The sequence below is a fragment of the Prionailurus viverrinus genome, chromosome X, assembly GCF_022837055.1.
Source record: "Prionailurus viverrinus isolate Anna chromosome X, UM_Priviv_1.0, whole genome shotgun sequence".
Lineage (NCBI taxonomy): Eukaryota > Metazoa > Chordata > Mammalia > Carnivora > Felidae > Prionailurus > Prionailurus viverrinus.
The window spans coordinates 91,950,190-91,971,329 of NC_062579.1; the positions used below are offsets into that span (position 1 = coordinate 91,950,190).

Below are 21,140 nucleotides of genomic sequence, written 5' to 3' on the forward strand. Positions count from 1 at the left end.
GAAAAACCAACAAGCAAAAAAACAAAAACAAAAACAAAAAAAACCAACCGATGCTACAGAGAAGCCTTTTTACTCACATTACCAATTTGAATAACAATACTTTTGCTATTTTCTATGTATGAACAATCCTAGGACATTCCCCTGAAAAGTAGATGTCCAGTGGCTGGCTATGAGAACTCTTCAAGAAATTTTGAAAGGAGTAAGATGAACATAATACAGATTTTGGAATTCCTGACTAGGAGGTATATAGGGAAAACAAAGGGAGAGGACCTTTATATCTAGGTCTTTAGGAAGTCAGAAGAAGGATGAAAGGTTTATTTAGCAACAAAAAGGAGTTGGGGTGCTTCCCAAAAAAACTTTGGTAGAGAAAATAGGAATGCTAAATCCTAGGAAGCCTGTAACAATCTAACAATTGGTCCAAGTTAAAGATAAAACTGTCCAAACAACATTAAAGTCTAAAGGAAGTTGAAAACTAGTTGATGATTTTTGCTTCTGTAAAAATTTACAAAACACATGGGTTTTGGTCTCTTTTGCAATGTTCATATTGTATTCACTTTTCATATGACGAGTTGGATTTTTTTTCTCTCTTACCATATCTTCCAGTACAGCTGATCAGCAATTTTCTATTTCAGCTATTTTTATAAGTACCTGTTAATCAGAACAGTAAACTCAGGGCTAAGCCATATACACACATCCCACAGTCATAGATGGAACACCTTAGGATGTGTATATACAAGAGATTACATAAGCAACTGTCCCTCTACTTGAAAACCTGTTTCCAAATAAGTTTTTTTTAAACATCCCTTTCAGTGTAACAGAACATTACTTAGTAAAATATCAATAGCTACGACAACTTATTTTTCTTTTCAAGGGAAATCACAAAACATGTGAACAACCAAGTCCAGGGTGGTTTTTCTATTTGATAAATACATCCAGAACTCTGTACAGTAAATAAAGTTTGCATGCAGTTTAAGTATCTTTAAATGACATTTTAAGCAAATAAACCTTTTGCTTCATAATTAATGGTGTATAAGAACCCCCCCCCTCTTTTTTTTTAATAGCCTTAGGGACCTCTTCCCCAGTTCCAAAGAGGAATCATGAAGACCAGGTACTTTCTTAAGAATTTTCTGCACATCATACTAAATAACATGCAAAGAGTTCAACAACATTCTTCTTAAAGGTTAAGTATTAACTCTTTAAATGGGCATGTTAACCACTGAAAAAGTCGACTCAACTATTTCCATTACACTGCTTCATTTGGTCATTGGTAGTATAAAAGAAGTCAAATAATATAGGATCAACAGGTTAGTTTATCCACTGCTACTGTATATGATACCAAATACTCAGAGGCCAATGTTTATGCAATATAATTGTATTGGTTTGGATTTTCTTTATCTCTTTCCATGTAATCCCGATCAATTAAGGATTCTATTCTCTTCTTAAGATCAGCAGGCTGTAAAAGAAGGCAAATTTTCAGTGCAAACCTCATCATCATTGGCTCAAGCCCATGTACCAACACCCCATTAAAAATTTTTTTTGGCTGACTAATTTAATGTATTTTATCTCCCTACTTTTTTAAAGAGAAAAAATATAATGAAAATAAAACCAGATTAAGAAATGTTTTTATACTATACATATACTGTCACATCTTGTCATATCATTATACAATACTGTTACTTTTCTATTTTAAAGATAGCTTTAAATTTTTTTTAATGTTTATTTTTAATTTTTTGAGAAAGAGAGCTAGAACACGAGTGGGGGAGGGGCAGAGACAGAAAGGGAAACACAGAATCTGAAGCAGGATCCAGGCTCTGAACTGTTAGCACAGAGCCTGACATGGGGCCCAAAAACTATGAGATCATGACCTGAGCTGGAGTCAGACTGAGCTACCCAGGCAACCCAAAGGAAGTCTTTTAAGAACCAGCTATTTTCAGGGAGGCTGGGTGGCTCAATTGGTTAAGTGTCCAACTCTTGATTTTGGCTCAGGTCATGATTTCACGGTTCATGAGTTCAAGCCCTGCATCAGGCTCTGCACTGTCAGCACGGGTTTGGGATTCTCTCTCCCTTCTCTGCCCCTCCCCTGCTTGCATTCTCTCTAAATAAATAAAACATTAAAAAAAAAAAAAAAAGAACCAGCTATGCTGTGCACAAATACCAAAGACTAACTTATCGTAACTTCACAGGAGGAATACATTACAGTTTAGGAAACCAGAATGCTATTTAGTTTTGCTAAGAGAGTCTGAAAAGACTAAGTAGACCTTAAATTTGGGCAAAAGGTAGTTCTCAAAGTCATGTTGTATTTTTATAAATTAAGATTTAAAAAATGTACTGCAGAAAACACTATTTACAAAAATACTACAACAAATGGTCTGATAAGTGAATTTCCATTTCATTATTCAGGTCTCTGTATTTCAGGTTTAAGATTTACCTGTTATCTACTATAAACAATTTGGATATCTGAACTCTACCTATGGTTGAAAAATCAAGAAAGCTTATAACTTGTTTTCATGTTTGCATTCTTAGCTCTTGGATGACAAAATCTCATTGTCTTTTGTATCTAGCCTATTAAAAAAAATGTAATCTTGCTAATTGTTTTTCAGATTGCATAAAATGGCCACTTGAGAAGGCTGAAGAAGGAAAGTGGTCTGATGGGGAAGCCAAAAAACAGTATTACAGAAATCCTTTAATTGCCCTAGCACCAGTGATCTCTTTGGCTGGAGGTGAAATGGTTGTAAGGCAGAGCATATGGGTAAGAGTGTGGTAACGAGAAGGCAGTATTAGATTTGGAGAAGAGAGAAAGCCTGTCTTATTAACATTAATTGCTAATGAGCACTTACTACATGCCAGGCCCAAAGCTAATAAGTTTTGTACATATATCATACCTCATTTAAGCCTCACAATAAACCTACGATTTATTTTTTTTAATTTTTTTTTAACATTTATTTATTTTTGAGACAGAGAGAGACAGAGCATGAATGGGGGAGGGTCAGAGAGAGAGGGAGACACAGAACCCGAAACAGGCTCCAGGCTCTGAGTGGTCAGCACAGAGCCCGACGCGGGGCTCAAACTCACGGACCACGAGATCCTGACCTGAGCCGAAGTCGGACGCCCAACCGACTGAGCCACCCAGGCGCCCCTAAACCTACGATTTAAATAGATTATCCCCATTTTATAAAACAAGACGAAGTGATTTACCTAAGCCTAAAGGTCATGAGAACCTCAAGAGCCAAGAGTTTATCCAAACTCTATGAAGTCTTTATCATAACAAAGGTTTGGAAATCTTCTCAAAAAAAAAAAAAATTGAAAAATAGGCCAGTAAAACACCACATTGTCTAAGCCTCTTTAATATTGAACATCTACACTGGAACATGTCCATTTAATGACCAATTTCAGGTTGCCAGAACTGCTAAACTTTTCAAAAAGATGCCTAATGATGGCTAGTTATCTGTATAGAATTTTTTCTTTAAAGTTTATTAATTTTGAGGTGGGAAGGGGCAGACAAGAGGGAGAGAGAATCCCAAGTATGCTCCCCACTGTTAGCACAGAGCCCAATGCGAGGCTTGAACTCATGAACAGTGAGATCATGACTTGAACTGAAGCCAGGCACTCAACTGACTGAGCCGCCCAGGAACCCCTGTCTCAATAGTTTTTAATGGACACTTACATAAGCTAAATAAAACAAGCTATAACTGAAAATAACCAAATCTGTCAAAATATCAAAGTAGTTCAAAAAGAAAATATAAACAAAAATAAAACAAGATCAAAAGAAATAATGTGAATGAACCTGAAAATTTTGCATTTAGCAGCTAAACTTTCAGGTATAAGAAGAGCTCTTATAAATAGTTTTCCCTGTTGTCACGGCTATCCACATATGATAACAAAGGGTTTTTTTGTGGGGGGGAATCACAGATATATGAGCAGGAGAAATCAATCTATGTTTTTAAGATTCATGTCTGGGGACGCCTAGGTGGCTCAGTTGGTTAAGTGTCCAACTCTTGGGTTTCAGCTCAGGTCACGATCTCTGTTAGTTTGAGCCCCACGCTGGGCTCCACACTGACAGCGCGGAGTCTGCTTAGGATTCTCTCTCCCTCTCTCAAAATAAATAACTTAAAAGATTCGTGTCTGAAAATCTAACATGTTCTTTTTATGTAACAAGCTCAATACAAAAATATACAAGTACCTACCTTTACTGGAAATTTCAACTGGTTGTACACTTCTGAAACAAGAAGATTGTGGCTAAGCGTCTTTCTCATCTTCATGATTCGAACAATTGCAGCATCAATTTGGTACTGTCTGTCCTGAAATACTCTTTCTGTAGTGCTTGCTTGTTCTTCAACCTAACAACAAAATTTTTTCAAACTTAGGAACTACACCTGAAGTGAAATTTGCTTACACAAACTGAAAATTTTAGGGCCATGACATACTGTTAATTAATGATTTAAATATATTTAATTATTTGCAGAATGCTTATAAATACAGACGATGACAGTCAAAACAATACCTTTCTGTCCTAATTATATTGTCCTGTACCAATGAAGTAATGCCAATATTGGTTAATGTGTCATAAGGGGTTATTGACCAGATTTCTGTATGACATTAGCTTTTCCGTAGAAGTGATGGACTCTGATCTCTGACTTAAAGTATAGTACTAACTGGAGTCAAACTTTTTAAAAATTATTTTATAATACATAAATCAGAAATGCAGTGTTAAGTTATTACAGTGTTCAAAACCACCAGAAATTTAGGTTGTTTATGAGTCAGTTTATCAATTTTAATGCTAAGGCAAAAATGTTCATCTTTAGCACCTAAGAGTTTGGGCTTTTTGCAGCCCATTTCTTTCTGATACAGCATAAATGCTGTAAAAGGACACAGTAATCTTCTAAGGGAATATGACACCTTTGATGTGAATGTGTATAAAACAGGAACTTGTCTGAGATACTGCCCTCTGTCTCACATTAAAATTTTTCCTCATGTACTGCATTAAACCTTTGGAACTGAAACCAAATGATGTCAGGAAATGCCGGAGTTGTTTGTTTCCACAATACAAGTCCCTTACAAATTCAAATAGCAGAAACAAAAACTTCACTGTTAATCAAAGAAATACTAACTAAATCATCCAGAGTTTTCACCCAGCAAATTGGTGCAGATTTAAAAAGTAAAACAATCTGTAGTGCTGCTGGTGAGGGCACCAGTAAGACAGGCATTCTTGTTGCTAGACAGAGTATAAATTAGTCCAGTCTTTCTAGAACACAATACAACATCAGTTTTAAGATTCTTAAACTGTTCGTACTCTTTAACCCCAAAAAATACGTACCTCCATGAATTTATCATAAAGGAAGTCTCAGAGAGATTAAAGTACAAAGATATTTCTGGCAGTTTTGTTTACAGCACTAAGAAATTAAGAATTTAATCGTCCAGCAGGCATTGGTTGAATAAATTATAATGGCCATGTAAAAGAACACTGTGTAGCCACTTGACATTTTATGAAGATATTTAAGGGCATAGAATATTCTAAAGACTTAATGTTAAGCAAAAAAAGCAGAATACAGAACTATCTTGAGTATCAGGCCCAGTTGTGTGTACTCCCCCCCAACCCCAAAAAACTGCAAGATCAAGTACTGAAATATACTGAGCTAAATATAAGCACAGAAAACCTTAGTGCCAATAGTACAGGTATGAAACCTTCTTTATACATTTTTATTATGAATACATGTAATTCCAGTGCATCAGGACAAGGAGAATGCAAAAGAGATACCGTTTCTTTCATCTGGATTTGATTGATCTTTATCCTGAAAAGTTTGTGTTTGAAATCATCATTACAAATGAACTTGTCACCATCTTCAATATCTTTGCCCTTTGGATTTTTTGCCAAAACTCTAGCTTTGCCACAGGCCAATGACTGCAGTGTTCTCCTTAATTCTCCATCCTCTGAAGAAGAAATAGTGGATTATTTGTTACTAGCTCATCAACATAAACAGCTACGTTCGTCTCAATCTAGCTTCTACCCCATCCCTCGATTAAAACTGTTTCCTTTTTTCCCCAAGGTCAAGGTCTTCCTCTTTGCCCTATCCAATGGCCTTTTTCCTGTGGTTCTCTAAAGGCTCCAATTATTCCACGTGAATAACTACCAAATCTTCAGAAATGACATCTCACTTCCTTCTAGTCCCACATTCAAAAGACACCTCCACTTCGCTGTTTAACTATCATCAACTCCAATATGTCTAAAATTTTATTCATAATCTTCCCCATAAAACTGTATATTCTTTCTAATTGTTAGTCCTGAAACTACCAATCCACTCTGGTGAGAAACCCTGGCATCATCTTTTAACTGTCCTTCCCCTTTTTCCTTCATGTACCTAGTAGCTGCTTCCTTAGAGATAGATGCCTCTTCTCCATTCTCGTTGGCCTCATTCAAATCGAAGCCCCTTATAGGTTTAAGCCTGAATTACCCTGACTAGTTTCTGGACTGGCATCTCTTCATCCTCCAAGCTGCCCTATTGTCTGTTGATTCCAGGTAAGTTGTGTAAATAAGCCACTTTCATGATGTCTCATGCTTGAGACCCTACAATGCAGGTTTCATTTGCTAGATCTTCAAGGCTCTCCATGATCAGGCTCTATTCATCTTACCTACCCTTATCTCACTATTCGATGCTGCAGTTACATTCTTCATGAATCCTGCCCACACTGTGCTCATTCTTACCAAGACTTTTCTCACACTATCTCCCCTGGCAGCATATGCCACCTCCCTAACTAAAACTTGAAGGCCACCTCAAATATCACCTCCTTCATGACGGATTTCCCAATTATGCCAGCCCACAGACGTTTCTTGCTTCACTAAACTCTTAACACAGTCCTAGTCAGCCCCACAGATTGATACTTATTGGCTGTGAAATTATTACAAATGTCATTTTTCCCTTTCCCCATGATTATGAGTGCTAAGAGGGATTATTCCTTTGTATCCCCCCAGAGCTCTTAACCTTAGTGGAATGCACACAGCAGACACTGAATAATGCTTGCTAATTGATTGACTCAACACAAACCTATTCCAGTAGCCTGCTTGATCTCTTCTAAACTGAACTCCTCTCCCTCATTAAACATTAGCAGCACCAGGGTTTGAAAGAGAGAGACCTGGAGTTCTTTTTTACCCTGTTGGAGAAACAGCAGAGTTTAGCCATCATTTTTTAAAAAACACATGAAAATTAATCAAATCATCAATAATCTTTTAACAGGAAAAGCATTTTTCCTTCAGTGGATTTAGAAACGTGGATTAACATTATACAGAAAAGCCAGTACGTTCAGTGTAGGGTTTAGGTGTGATCCTACCTGAAATAGAAAAGAAGGATTGGGTGACCTTTCTATGGGTCTTTTTAAAAATGTCTTGTAATTAAAACAGAACAACAAAGTAATGAAAATTAATAACTTGGCCTTATTGCCTGGGTGGCTCAGTCAGTTAAGCATCCAACTTCGGTCTAGGTCACGGTCTCACCATTCCCGAGTTTGAGCCCCACGTCAGGCTGTGTACTGACAGCTCAGAGCCTGAAGCCTGTTTCACATTCTGTGTCTCCCTCTCTCTCCCCTTCCCCTGCTCGCACTCTGTCCCTATCTCTCAAAAAAAAACCAAACATTAATAACTTGGCCTTATTGCATCACTACAGATTTTTTTCACAAGCAGCAAGAAATCACTATTTCAAATGCATTTTCAACTTGTTAGATTCAAATTAGTCATGAAAAGTTGCAGGAATTTTTTGAAATTAGATACGGGAACTATTCTCCTTTACATCCACTCTATTCCCTAGCTCCCAGCAACAAGAAGGTTCCTGTCAAGAAGTGGAAATGGGAATCCTGTATCCACAGGTGGGGAAAGGATGGCAACAAAAGGGTTACTGTTTGTGGTTTTGCAGCAGAGCTAATTCAACCACGAAGACCACATTCTTAATAATATACACAAAGCAGTCACTGTTATATATTTAGGATAAACTTGTAAAACAAATCGTCAAGTTAAAAGGAATGACCTCTGTGGTGAGCATAGTATAATGTATAGAGAAGTTAAATCACTATGTTGTACACCTGAAACTAATGTAACATCGTGTGTCAACTATACTCAAATAAAAAGTGTTTAAAGGAGAAAAAAGGATGACCTCAACAACAAAAATGAAGATGAACACTAAGTTATGGGAACATCTACTTACCTCTTTAAATTCTGCCTTTAGCACACAGTGTCCTAGGGTTGACTGCCACTGAAGTTTCCTGCCGCTATGTTTGCCTAGGTAAAATGTCTTGAAAATCTCCTGAAGTTTTACCATCTACAGTAAATAAAATACAGCTTTATTTAAGCTCTGTATCCAGTATCGCTTTCACCATTCTTTCTATTCACCTCATGTATAATAATTTCTGGAAGCTTTTAGTATCAGTTTTTATACCTGGTAGCCACTGATCACTTTGATGTAAAGTAATGATCTGCCAACTACCAAATCTAATAGCATTCATCAGCCTTTATACGCTTCCATCTCTTTGCAACATTTAAACACCCCCTCTTTTGCAACATTCCCCTCCAGTGGCTTTGTGCCTCCATATCATGCTGCTTCCTTTACCTCATGACTGCTTTTTTGTTGGTTTCTTCCTCTTCCTACCACCTGCCAGATGTGAACCTTTTCCAATGTTCTGTCTCAGCCCTATTTTTTTCTATTTCTACATTCTTTTCCTCTTAATGAGGGAGATCTCGACCCCCTTGGCTTCCATGATCATCTCCATGAAGGATTCTCAATATCTATCTCTAGCTTTAACCCCGCTTCTAAGCTTCAGTCCTGAGTTAAGACATTTCCCCAGAATTTAGGATGGATTTACTCAAGCCCATTGACTCAGCAATCCAACCCCCAGGTGATATATGGGCAAGAATTTTTGAGAGCTGGGCAGAAAGATGGGTGCAATCTGGAAAACTGAAAAAGAGAGTCATGAAAATTGGCTCTGGACCCAGAAACTTGACATCATTAACTATGCTCTAACGAAGTAAGTACAAGAATAATAAAAGGAAGAGCAAAATATTAAAACAGTTGGCATTTGGTGTTGGCATGCTGACACAAACCTTTAAAAAGTATCTATTTTTCAATGACAAACAAAATAGAAGTGTTATGTATTTCTGTGCTTATAACACAAGTCCTGAACAGCAACTCTTACCTCTGGTGGTAAGTGGACTTCCATAGGCACATATGTTGGCCAATAACCCATTGTCAGGATATTCACAGTTAATTCAATATTCCCAGGTACATTCTGGTTTTGCATATACTACAATAAGATCAACACACACAATGAGGTCTTTAAAAAAGTGCATACATTTCATGTCATAATAATAGCCCATTCAAGAAGTTCCCCATTATAAAATTACATGCCAACACTGACCATCTTTAAAATAAAAGGGAACTGTTATAAAAGGACTATAAACGAAGCCTCTATCAAATGCATTAGCTAACATTTTATTACAAAGGCACACAAGGATCATGTGACCTCGTTAGAGGCATTATCGACTTCAATAATCTCTCACTTATGGCTAGGCTGTTATAGGTAGAATCTCATGTCCATTCTTTTCCCCCTACCACCTGCAGTCCCCACCTTTGGAGACGCCTAATGTGACCTGAGCAACTTGTAGCAACCCCCATTCCTCACCCCACCAGCCAGCCCAAGTATCCACTTTTTCACGTGCTCCACTGCCTGCTTGCAGGGGGTAACCTGAAGTGGTGAAGGAAGAGGAAGGGGAAAGAGCAAAGCAAATAAACCCTATTCTGCCACTACTATGGGAATGTGATCCTGCTGCTCTTTCTCTTGCGTTGTCCACTATCATTTCCCACCATAGCAATATAGTGGTAAAGAAGCCATTACAAAAACCCTGAGAGGAAAATTTAATTTGCTATCACTATTACCTATGCTCTTAAATGTTTCAAAATCATCATAACCAACATCTACAAAACCGTGGATCTAAGCTTTTCATTCCCAATGGCTCCAAAGGCCTTTTACAACCATTTTATTGAATCTCCTCTCTCCCCATTGCGAGCTTTGAACATATAAATCACTAACAGTGACTGGATGTTAGAGAAAGCCCCATTCTCACGATCTAGCTACAGTTTTTCTTGTCCCCACTTCAGTTCGATGCATTTTATTTGCTTTTGTGTTACCCTGGGTGTATACTGGGAATAAATTCTGAAGTAGGTCAAATATATTCCATTGGTGATTTCTCTAATGTGAACATCATCTAAGCTGCTATGATGTATTTACAACAAATGTAGGTTCCTATTTATCCTCTTCAGTGCAAACCACAGAAAGGAAATAACTAAATACACTTAAGTTTGAGAAATTAAGTAAGAGTTTAACTCACTTTTACCTGTTTGAACTGAATCATGATGTCTTTAGAAAGTTCCATGTCTTTAAACATTCCTTCAAGTTTGCTGGTGAAAGCAGCTCCACATTCTATTAAAGATGTTTATACATTTATAATATTTTAAAGTGGTGAAAACAAACAATTGAAAACATGAAATGTAAAATGTATTTTAGCATGAAATATGATCTGTAACTGTTCATAAGAATGAAAAAATCCTTACCCCAAAGTGTATGCCCCACTAATTCAGAGCCAAACTCTTTAATCCTGTAGTAACCTTATCTACTATTTAGGCATAAGATAAATGGAAAATATTTATACAAATAATAAAAACAAGAACAATGCTTTATTTTCTAAAAAACTGCAACCGCTTTGGATATGTACAATAGGATGGAAACCTCATAAACTTAACTCAATTTACATTTTCATCATCTGAATAATGATTAACGAAAGAGGCAAGTAATTAAATAAAAATTAAGGTAGCATTGTCCCTCAGAAATCAAAGAAAAGGAATATAAAGAATGACAATCATACCATGTTTAAGTTTGGACAACATTGATTTTTCAGCATCTACAGATGCACTTTTCCCAACTAACAGGCGCTTGGCTAAATCTTTCTTATAGAAGGCCTCAAAAACATCCTTACCTATGTTAAAAAAATAAAATACAGCTAAGTTGCCAATAAAAAGTTCTGACACAATGGCTCCCAAGTGCTTAATAAATCATACCATTACTCCAGGTTATTTAAATTTATACATTTTACCCAAGTTCGTTAAATGCAACAGACATTAGAGGTAGATATTTATGCTGGACATTTCAAATGTTCTTTGCTGTAAAGAAGACTACATTAACTTTTCTTTAAAAAAGTTTTAGTCGACTGGTGGCTTTGGCATTAACAGATTAAAAAAAGTAGCAAAAATCAAGGCTCTTAATAAGTGGAAAAGTCAAAGCACAAGGCAATTAAGTAATATTCCACAAGTACCCCAATGAATTAAATGCAACAAATCTAATACAAATTTAAATATCTAACTCCCAAATAAATACTCCCTCCAGGTTGAGTGCTCTGTTCTAAAAGATAAATTTTAAGGCAAAAACACTTACCATAGATAAATCTAAATATGATCATAATTTTATCCAACATTTTTTCAAGTTCTTCATCTGTAGCTTCTTTGTTGCCTGCGCGAAGCTTTGAATCTACATACTTAGCTAAAATGGGGGGAAAGTTTGTTTAGTGATCATTAGTATCCGTAAGATACTAGGCACTATATACACCCAAATAGGAATATGATACACTGAATTTTTCAATGCTTCAGAGATATACATGCATTTCTAAAGTCTCCAAAGTCAGGGACATCAGGTGACTTATTCAACATCACAGAGCTAATAAATACCAGAGCCTGAACTCAAACCCAAGTTTTCTGGCTCCATATCTCATGTACTTTCCACTATCCTGATGGTTAGTAAAATGGGGTATATGTATCCTGGGGGAGGTAGTGTATACAGTACCATGCTGGAGTCATCAAAACCATTGACGATGAGGGGGGGGGGGTCCAAGATGGCAGCATAACAGCCTAACCTCACTTCCTCCCATGAACAGACCCCAGCTACAGCTCCATGGAGCGTTTTGTTTTGAAAAACATCTGAAAACTGGATGAACTGCTCTCTACAACAAAGGATAAAAGGATCACAGCAAGATGGGTAGGAGAGGCAGAGACACGATATTGTAACACACAATAGGGAAAGATTTCACCAGTCAGGTGCTTCTCTTGGAGGAACAAGGGATTGGTGCCTTACTTCGGGCACCCTGGCCTCAGTGATTTGCAGCAGAGAGATGAGCCCCGGGAACATCTGACTTAAAAAACCAACAGATTTTGTGGCACCTGGGTGGCTCAGTTGGGTTAAGCGACTGACTTCGGCTCAGGTCATGATCTCACGGTTTGTGGCTTCGAGCCACACGTTGGGATCTGTGCTGACGGCTCAGAGCCTAGAGCCTGCTTCAGATCCTGTCTCTCTCTCCCTCTACCCCTCCCTCGCTTGTGCTCTGTCTCTCTTTCAAAAATAAACATTTTAAAAAATTATTAAATAACCAACAGACGTGATTTCCAGGGATCCCAAAGTACTCTAGGAAATGGGGATTCCCCTCTTGGAGGGCTCCTTGTAGCCTGGCTCACCTCAAGACCCAATGAAAAAACAGCCTTTTGAAAAGCACCTAGACTATACGTGGAAGATATGTCTGCTGATCTGGGGGCAAAGAGATACAGGTAATATACTCCCTGAAGATCAAGGTGCTAGAATCATCACTGCACTTTCCACATAGCTCACTAGTACAGGTAGATGAGCTTGCATGTGTTAACTGAATTCAACAATACACTGAAGGGTGCCTGGGTGGCTCAGTCAGTTAAGAGTCTCGACTTTGGCTCAGGTCATGATCTCATGGTTTGTGAGTTTGAGCCCCATGTCGGGCTCTGTGCTGACAGCTCAAAGCCTGAAGCCCGCTTCAGATTCTCTCTCTCTCTCCGTCCCTCCCCCACTTGCGCTCTCTCAAAAAATAAACATTAAAAAAATAAAAACTGTTAAAATAAAAAAAAAACAATACACTGAAAGGATCATACACAGTGATCAAGTGGGATTTATTTCAGGGATGAAAGGACGGTTCAACATCCACAAACCAATCAACATGATACACCCACATTAACAAAATGAAAGAAATAATATGATCATCATTAGATGTAGAAAAAGCATTTGACAAAATTCAATAGCCATTTACAACAGAAACTCTCAACTAAGTGGGTGTAGGGGGATGTACTTCAACAAAATAAAGGCCATATAGGACATACCCACAGCTAGTATCATACCCAACAGTGAAATGCTGAAAGCTTTTCCTCTGAGATCAGGAACAAGACAAAGATGCCCACTATTCCCAGTCTCATTCAACATCATATTGGAAGTCTGGTCACAGCAATTAGGCAAGGAAAATAAATAAAAGGCATACAAGTGGAAAGGAAGAAGTAAAATGGTCACTGTCTGTATATGACACTGTATATAGAAAACCCTGAAGACTCCACCACAAAGCTATTAAAACAAATGAATTCAGTAAAGTTGCAGGACACAAAATATAGAAAAGTCTCGTGTTTCCATACACTAATACTAAACTATCAGAAAGAGAACTCAAGAAAACAATCCCATTTACAACTGTAACAAAAAGAATAAAATACCTAAAAATAAATTTAACCAAAGAGGTGAAAGACCTGTATGTGGAAAACTGTAAGATACTGATGAAAGAAACTAAAGACGATACAAATAAATGGAAAAATATATTGTGCTCATGGACTAGAAGAATTACTATTGTTAAAACATCCATACTACCCAAAGTAATCTACAGACTCAATGTAATCCCTACCAAAATTCCAATGGCATTTTTCACAGAACTAGAACAAATAATTTAAAAATTTGTATGGAACCACTAAAGATCTCAAATAGCTAATCTAGAGAAAGAACAACAAAGCCACGGGTATCATCATGCTTCCTGATTTTAAACTATACTGCAAAACCATTAATCAGGGGCGCCTGGGTGGCTCAGTTAAGCAACCAACTTCAGCTCAGGTCATGATCTCACGGCTCATGAGTTCGAGCCCCACATCCAGCTGTCAGTGCACAACCTGCTTTGGATTCTGTCTCTCTCTGCCCCTCCACCACACGCATATGCCCGTACATTCTCTCTTTTAAAAAATAAACATTAAAAAAAACTACAGTAATCAATGCTCACTTCAGCAGCACATATACTAAAATCAGAAGGATACAGAGATCAGCATGGCCCAAGTATGGCACGCAAATTCGTGAAGCGTTCCATATTTAAAAAAACAAACCAAAAGAATCCCTCATCAAAACAGTATCATGTGGACATAAAAACAAACACACGTATCAATGGGATAGAATAAATAGCCCAGAAATGAACCCATGCTTATGTGGTCAATTAATCCATGCCGAAGGCGGCAAGGACATACAATGGGAAAAAAGGACAGTCTCTTTAATAAATGGTATTAGGAAAACTGGACAGCCACATGCAAAAGAATGAAATTGGACCATGATTTACACCATACAGAAAAACCAATTTCCAACAAGGGGTTAATATCCAAAATAGATAAAGAACTCCTACAACCCAGTTAACAAAAAAAATCCAATTAAAAAATTGGCAGAGGACCTAAATAGATATTTTTCCAAAGACATACAGATGGCCAAAAAGCACATGAAAAGATGCTCAATATCACTAATCATCAGGGAAATGCAAATCAAAATCATAATGGGATATCACCTTTTATCTGTCAGAATAGCTAGTATCAAAAAGACAAAAAAATGTGTTGGTGAGGATTTGGAGAAAAGGTAACCCTCGGGCATTATTGGTGGGAATGTAAACCAGTGCAGCCACCATGGAAAATATTATGGAGGTTCCTCAAAAAATTAATAGAGCTACCATATGATCCAGCAATTCCACCATGAAGAAAATGAACACACTAATTCAAAAACATTCATGTACCCCTATGTTCATTGCAGCATATTTACAACAGCCAAGATAGGGAAACAATCTAAATATCCTATCAATGGATAAATGGATACAGAAGGTTGAGAGAGAGCGAGAGTGAGAGAGAGAGAGAGAGAGAGAGAGAGAGAGAGAGAGTGTGTGTGTGTGTGTGTGTGTGATGGAATACTATTCAGCCATAAAAATGAATGAACTCTTGCCATTTGCATAACAGATCTTGAGGGCTGTACACTAAGTGAAATTAAGACACAGAAATAAGACACATACCATGGGATTTCACTTATATGTGGAATCTAAAAAACAAAACAAAATTCAGACTCAAATACGAGAACAGGTTGGTGGTGGCCAGAGGAAGGGCGGTTGGGGGTGTCAAAATGAGTAAAGGGGATAAAGAAACACAGATTCAGTTATAAAAAAAGTCATGGGAATATAAATAATGTCCATAAATACTGTATTGACTTCACAAGGGGACAGATGGTAACTAGGCTTATCGTGGTGACCATTTCACAATGCATACAAATGTTGAATCACTATGCTGTACATCTGAAACTAATAGAACATATGGCAATTACATCTCCAAAAAAAGCCACTGAAAGACCTGGCACATCTTCTGAGTGTCCATTTTATACTGATGTCAAGCAATCTTAAATGCTACTTATGAAAACAAACCAGACACAGAGTAAAAGGCAAAATCTGCCAAAAAATTTAAAGGTAAGTAGTAGATCAACGAAATTTCATCCCTTTGGCAGAGGACCCTAAACCTTCAGAGAGTACCTCTCCTGACACTAAAGGGTAGTTTGGTAGGAAAACCTGAGAAACACTGCCATATATCATATCCTTACACTAAATGGACCCAGATGACCAGATTATTTTTGTCCTGGGCGTTTTTTCTAAGTTTGAGAGAGAGTGCCCGCATGAATGGGATAGGGGCAGAGAGAAAGGGATAGAGAGCATCTCAAGCAAGCTCCACACTGTCAGCACAGATCCTGACACAGGGCTCAATTTCAGGAAGCATGAGATCATGACCTGAACCAAAATCAAGAGCTGGATGTTAACCAACTGAGCCGCCCAGGTGCCCCTGTCCTGGACATTTTCCTTTCTCACCAGCAACTATAATTTCTTGCTAGACTTTATTGTAGCCCTAAGTGTGGGCCTCTAGAAGTAGCACCCTGTCCCACCTCTAAATTGCTACAGGATTAAAAAACAGGTATCAAGCTTAGTGTAAATAAAAGTAAATAGGGTCCAATGTACGATCTTACCAAGACAGAACATCATGTTTGACATGTGACTTATGTTCTTTACCTCGAAGGACTTATTCCTTAGAATAAGGTTCTTAGAAACTGCCACCTAATCAACCCCAAATAAATGAGGTGTTGAATCAACTACAACCTTGTCAAAGTTTCAAATTAATTGAAATTTTATGAATAAAAGAACATTAAACAGACAGAAAAAAAATACTGGAAAATACCTATAAGTTCAGCAGGTTTGTTTGGTCTTTTGTTAATGAATGTCTCAAATGCTTCTTTCATGGCATTGATGAATTTTTCATTTTTCAGAAAACAAATATCAATTATATGGTCAACCTTATCTTTAAAATCCAGTAATTCTTGAACCATGGTTTTATCTTTTTCAGGATTAATTACAATAGTGCTGCCAAATGCCTAAAAATAAAAATGACCACTTTTTAGCAGAATTATCTGATGAAAACAATCCACAAATCATATTTTAAGTAAGTACACACATTTTTAAATATCAAAATATTAAAGTAAAGCTGTTTTTGAGGTCAGGAAAAGAAAAAACTAAAGTGATAAAACATGCAGACTGATACAATTCATCTACAGTCACAAAATAAGAAATGACTTACTGGGTATATGGTATCATAATGGAGTATTATTGTAAGTCTCTGGGCTTTTGTTCCTACTTTTAAAGTCAGGTTTGAATTTTTTTAAAAAATAGCAATCTAGCTTCAGTGTAAAATTGAAGAAAGCAAAGAAATTTTGGATCCAAACAAAAATCCTCTTGCCTGCCCCCACTCCCCACATTCACTATTCTAAGTACTGAAGCTAGAAATCATATCAGACATCAGGAAGATAACTTTTATTGCTGATCTGTTACACAGCTATCATTCTCAGGTTTACCGCCTTCAAAATTCCCATTACTTAAAAAAAATTGGATCTAACAAGAAATACTTGCTGATATGCATTTTGCATAGATTATAATAGCTGAAAAAAACACAGGTTAATTGTTAATACCTTAATGTATTCAATCCACTGTTGCAAGAGAACCTGAACTCCACCTCGAACTCTACTAAAGAGCTGATACAGGAGAGATAAATCTTGAATTCGGTTTTCATCAAGGAGGTTATTTAAACCTGGAATTTCAAATATTTTGGCATTAAAAATAGTTACCAAAAATGTCAGACATTTTAATGAAAATTAAGTTAAATTATTAATGTAATAGTGGTCTAAACTATCACCAGTCTATGAATTTTAACGGACACTTGTTTTCTAGTCAATCCAAATAGATAAATCACCTTTCCAAATGAAAACTAAATACAGGGAGCTTTAGTCTATATAAAAACAAAAATAATTATGCAACAGTTTGTTCCATTTAGCATAGATCAGAGGTATAAACCAATTTGTAATAAGTGATTTACTTAAATACACTTAAATATACTTAAGTGATTTACTTAAATTTACTTAAATATACTTAAATTTACTTAAATATAACTCACACATGTGTGTGGAAGCCATATTATATCTGGCACTAATTAGTATACATATTTTTCAGAGTACTGGATACAGTCTGTGGTGTTTTAAAAACCATGCATTAATAGGCCAAGCTTAAGTGTTTTTTTAATGTTTATTTATTTTTGAAAGAGAGAGAGACAGAATGCGAGCAGGGGAGGGCAGAGAGAGAAAGGGAGACACAGAATCTGAAGCCAGCTCCAGGCTCTAAGCTGTCAGCACAGAGCCCGACACGGGGCTCGAACTCCCAGACCATGGTATCTTGACCTGAGCCAAAGTTGGATGCTTAACCAACTAAGCTACCCAGGCGCCCCTAATAGGCCAAGTTTAAATGAGGTTCTGTATTTGATTTTCAGAATGAACTAATATGTAACTGCTTTGAAGTTCTAAAATATATCCATTTTATACAAAAGGTAGTTGGGAGAGAAAGGTAAGACTTGTGTATTCCTGGCACTGTCAAAATAAAATTCAGGGTATACCCTCAAGATCACCTGGGATTAGAAGTGCTTGGTTTTATATGCTATGAATAAAAACACCTGAGTGTAAAAAGGAATCTTACCATAGTCTTACAAATTAAGTCAAGAATTCCCACTGCCTTTTTTTTTTTTTTTTGCTGGTGTTAGTGGACCCCTCTCATTCTCAATTCCTGTATCTTTTTTTAATGTTTATTTATTTTTGAGAGAGACAGAGAGAGCAAGCATGAGTTGGGGAGTGGTGGAGAGCACAGAATCCAAAGCAGGCTCCAGGCCCTGAGCTGCAGCACAGAGCCCAACACAGGGCTGGAACCCATGAGCTCGTGAGTCGTGAGATCGTGACCTGAGCCGAGGTCAGCTGCTTAACTAAGCTACCCAGGCGCCTCCTCAGTTCCTGTATCTTTAAATTAAGGCAAGAAGCACCTCCTGAAAGTTTACAATGATGAATAGGGAAAAGGGGTTTGTCCATCCTCAGAAAAGCAGCCACACAGCATCAAGCTTTTAAAAGGGTAATCCTTAAAAATTTTTTACTTGTCTGCTTCTACCATTTAAAATGTAATCTCTTTATTTATAAATTGTCAATTACCTTTCTGAAGAATTGCTGTTAAGTGTTCACCTAGAAGTTGTTTTTCTACAGTAGCAATTAATGACTTCCTACAAGAAAGAAAAAGTTTAGAATTACCGCCAATGGACTTTCCTGAAAATTTAAAACCTTTCTTTGGGTGGAAAAATCACATATAGCTTATTTTACGATAATTTTAATATTCCTATCCTACATTTAAATTTATTGGTGCTCAGAGGCACTCTACTTATGCAAGAAGAAAAAGTGCATTATTTCAGAATTTGATTTACATCACTAAATAAGTATTTCCATGGTCTTGCCGTGGCTGGCTTTTTCCAAGTTTCTCTGCTTTTATTAGGAAGGTAGTTATCCATGCTGTTTACAGGAACTCCTTGGTGGTTAATATTTAGGAAAGCACAGAAACAGTTTCTCCTCCAAACACCTACTGATTTTTTTAAAGTTTATGTTTGACAGAGAGAGAGCGAGACAGAGCATGCGCACGTGAGCGGCAGAGAGGGGTAGGGACAGAGGATCCCAAGCGGGCTCTGCGCTGACAGCAGAGAGCCCACTGACAGCAGAGAGTCCGACGCGGGGCTTGAATTCACCAACCATGAAATCATGACCTGAGCTTAAGTTGGAAGCTTAACCAATGGAGCCACCCATATGCCCCATACCTACTGAATTTTAATCAGCCTAGTATTTTTTTCGTTAAAAAAAATAATAAGTTCTACGTCCAATGTGGGGCTTGAAACTTATGACCCTGAGATCAAGAGTTGAATGCTCTACCAACTGAGCCAGCCAGGCACCTCTCTAATACTATTTTTAAATTACATCCTTAACACATGCAGACAACCCTTGATTAAATCTAATTAACTACAGAAAAATAACTTGAAGTTTACATTAAGAAAACAATTGTTAAAAATCTCAAATCACACCTGAAAATGGGTACTAACAGGTTTGGGGATGCTTAGTGCCTTAAGTGATTCAACAACACTGGTTAAAGTCTATTAGACTGAGCATATAATACTTACTGGGTGGTCTGATCTAAGTAAGTAATAAGTCTGTCTGCTTCTTCTTCTAGACGTTTGTTAACATGATGAAGATATTCAGGAACCTACAAAGACAGTTTTTCATATTATTGTTTTCCTCCCCATAAATCATTCAGAAAATGTCAAATCCAAAATACCCTGGGGACAGCCCTGAATGACAGGACTGAAACATGTAAAATTATAGGTAGTTTACGATCCAGAATTCTGGCCTTTAAGGAGAGAGAAAAGAAAGGAGAACCCAAGTGAGAGAAAAGCGTCACAATGTTCAGAAGATAAATGCAAAAGGCAGCTTATGCTCTATAAAGTAAGGTCTATTATGAGACACAGTGGATTTATTAATCATGATTTTTAAGTACCTCTCTTTCCTGCATTAATTTTTGGCCTTCAGCTGCATAGAGCCGGTTAGTTTCTTCCAAAAACCGTTGTTCAAAAGAATCCTGATAAATCTGGGGGTGGGGGGGAATCAAAACAAACGAGTTCATTTATTCAATACTTATTAAATGTCCTCTATGTGAATAGCACCATGAATCTGGTTTTCAAACATCAAACTAGGAATAGCAATCAGCTCTGTAAGTGAAGTAAGTTAACTTACTTGCAAGTCAGACAGCATGCTCAAAAGGCTTCGGAGTAAACTTCTATCAATTGCTTCACCATTCCTTTCCCTCTCAATCAAGAGAAGAATGCCATCAATTGTCTTATTCTGGACTTTCTGATCACTTATAATATGAGCCCTAAATAACTCTAGTCCCATGTCCCTAAAATAAAAAACATATATAATTAATTGACAACAATACCACTTCTAGAGAAACCTGCTTAACTTCTCACCACATGTTAATGAGGGCCCCAGATTTGAAGCAGCAATTGTGAAAAGATAAACTCCACACATTTAATTTTACATAACATTATTAGAATTAATGTATACAGGAAAATCATTGCCTTTAATGAGAATTGAAGCTAAATTCCTGTCTTCCTCCGTAACTAAGTTTGGTTGTATTATTTCCTTTGGTGGATTTCTTCCTTGGTCAAATCAAGAGACAAAATTAGTTCAAAGATATAAAATGGTTTTCACTGTACTGGTAATGAAGGCTAATTGGTCATTTGTAATCTGGCTTCAGTACTCAAAAATCAGTAAACTCTCCAGATAATTACTGCAGGCAGATACTAGGCACATGGTGGGGGAAAGAGCTCATTATACTATTCTATTTTCATATATGGAATTTTCCATAACAAAGTTAAAAGATAATGAGCAAACTCTTGATAAGCAACAAAATAATGCACACTCATAAGACAGTCCAGAGCAAACTTTAATCCCTTGGCTAACAAAAAAACTTTATAAAGTATCATATGCTCAAGGAATGCGAGCTATCTCCAACATAGGCAAAACTAATTAAGAAGGTAAAACTGCTA

At 37.1% G+C, this 21,140-nt stretch overlaps 1 protein-coding gene and 1 pseudogene across 5 annotated transcripts in view; one reads left to right on the forward strand and one right to left on the reverse strand.

The window, feature by feature from the left end:
* Positions 1–300: 300 nt before the first annotated feature.
* CUL4B (cullin 4B) overlaps positions 301–21,140 on the reverse strand; it is a 41,488-nt gene continuing 20,648 nt past the window's right edge. For 3 of the 5 annotated variants that reach the window (XM_047843858.1, XM_047843857.1, XM_047843859.1), the window contains exons 7-21: positions 20,326–20,488; positions 20,090–20,179; positions 19,716–19,798; positions 18,709–18,776; positions 17,155–17,273; positions 16,371–16,563; positions 11,467–11,571; positions 10,901–11,011; positions 10,367–10,458; positions 9,175–9,282; positions 8,190–8,303; positions 7,041–7,146; positions 5,756–5,928; positions 4,185–4,337; positions 301–1,453 (exon numbers count right to left, since the gene is read on the reverse strand). In XM_047843858.1, the coding sequence (XP_047699814.1) occupies positions 1,358–1,453; positions 4,185–4,337; positions 5,756–5,928; positions 7,041–7,146; positions 8,190–8,303; positions 9,175–9,282; positions 10,367–10,458; positions 10,901–11,011; positions 11,467–11,571; positions 16,371–16,563; positions 17,155–17,273; positions 18,709–18,776; positions 19,716–19,798; positions 20,090–20,179; positions 20,326–20,488 (1,774 nt within the window). In that variant the 3' untranslated portion in view covers positions 301–1,357. The remainder of the gene's footprint in view (positions 1,454–4,184; positions 4,338–5,755; positions 5,929–7,040; positions 7,147–8,189; positions 8,304–9,174; positions 9,283–10,366; positions 10,459–10,900; positions 11,012–11,466; positions 11,572–16,370; positions 16,564–17,154; positions 17,274–18,708; positions 18,777–19,715; positions 19,799–20,089; positions 20,180–20,325; positions 20,489–21,140) is intronic. The other 2 variants (XM_047843860.1, XM_047843862.1) reach the window with 1 other exon arrangement.
* LOC125158008 (uncharacterized) lies at positions 14,124–14,221 on the forward strand (annotated as a pseudogene).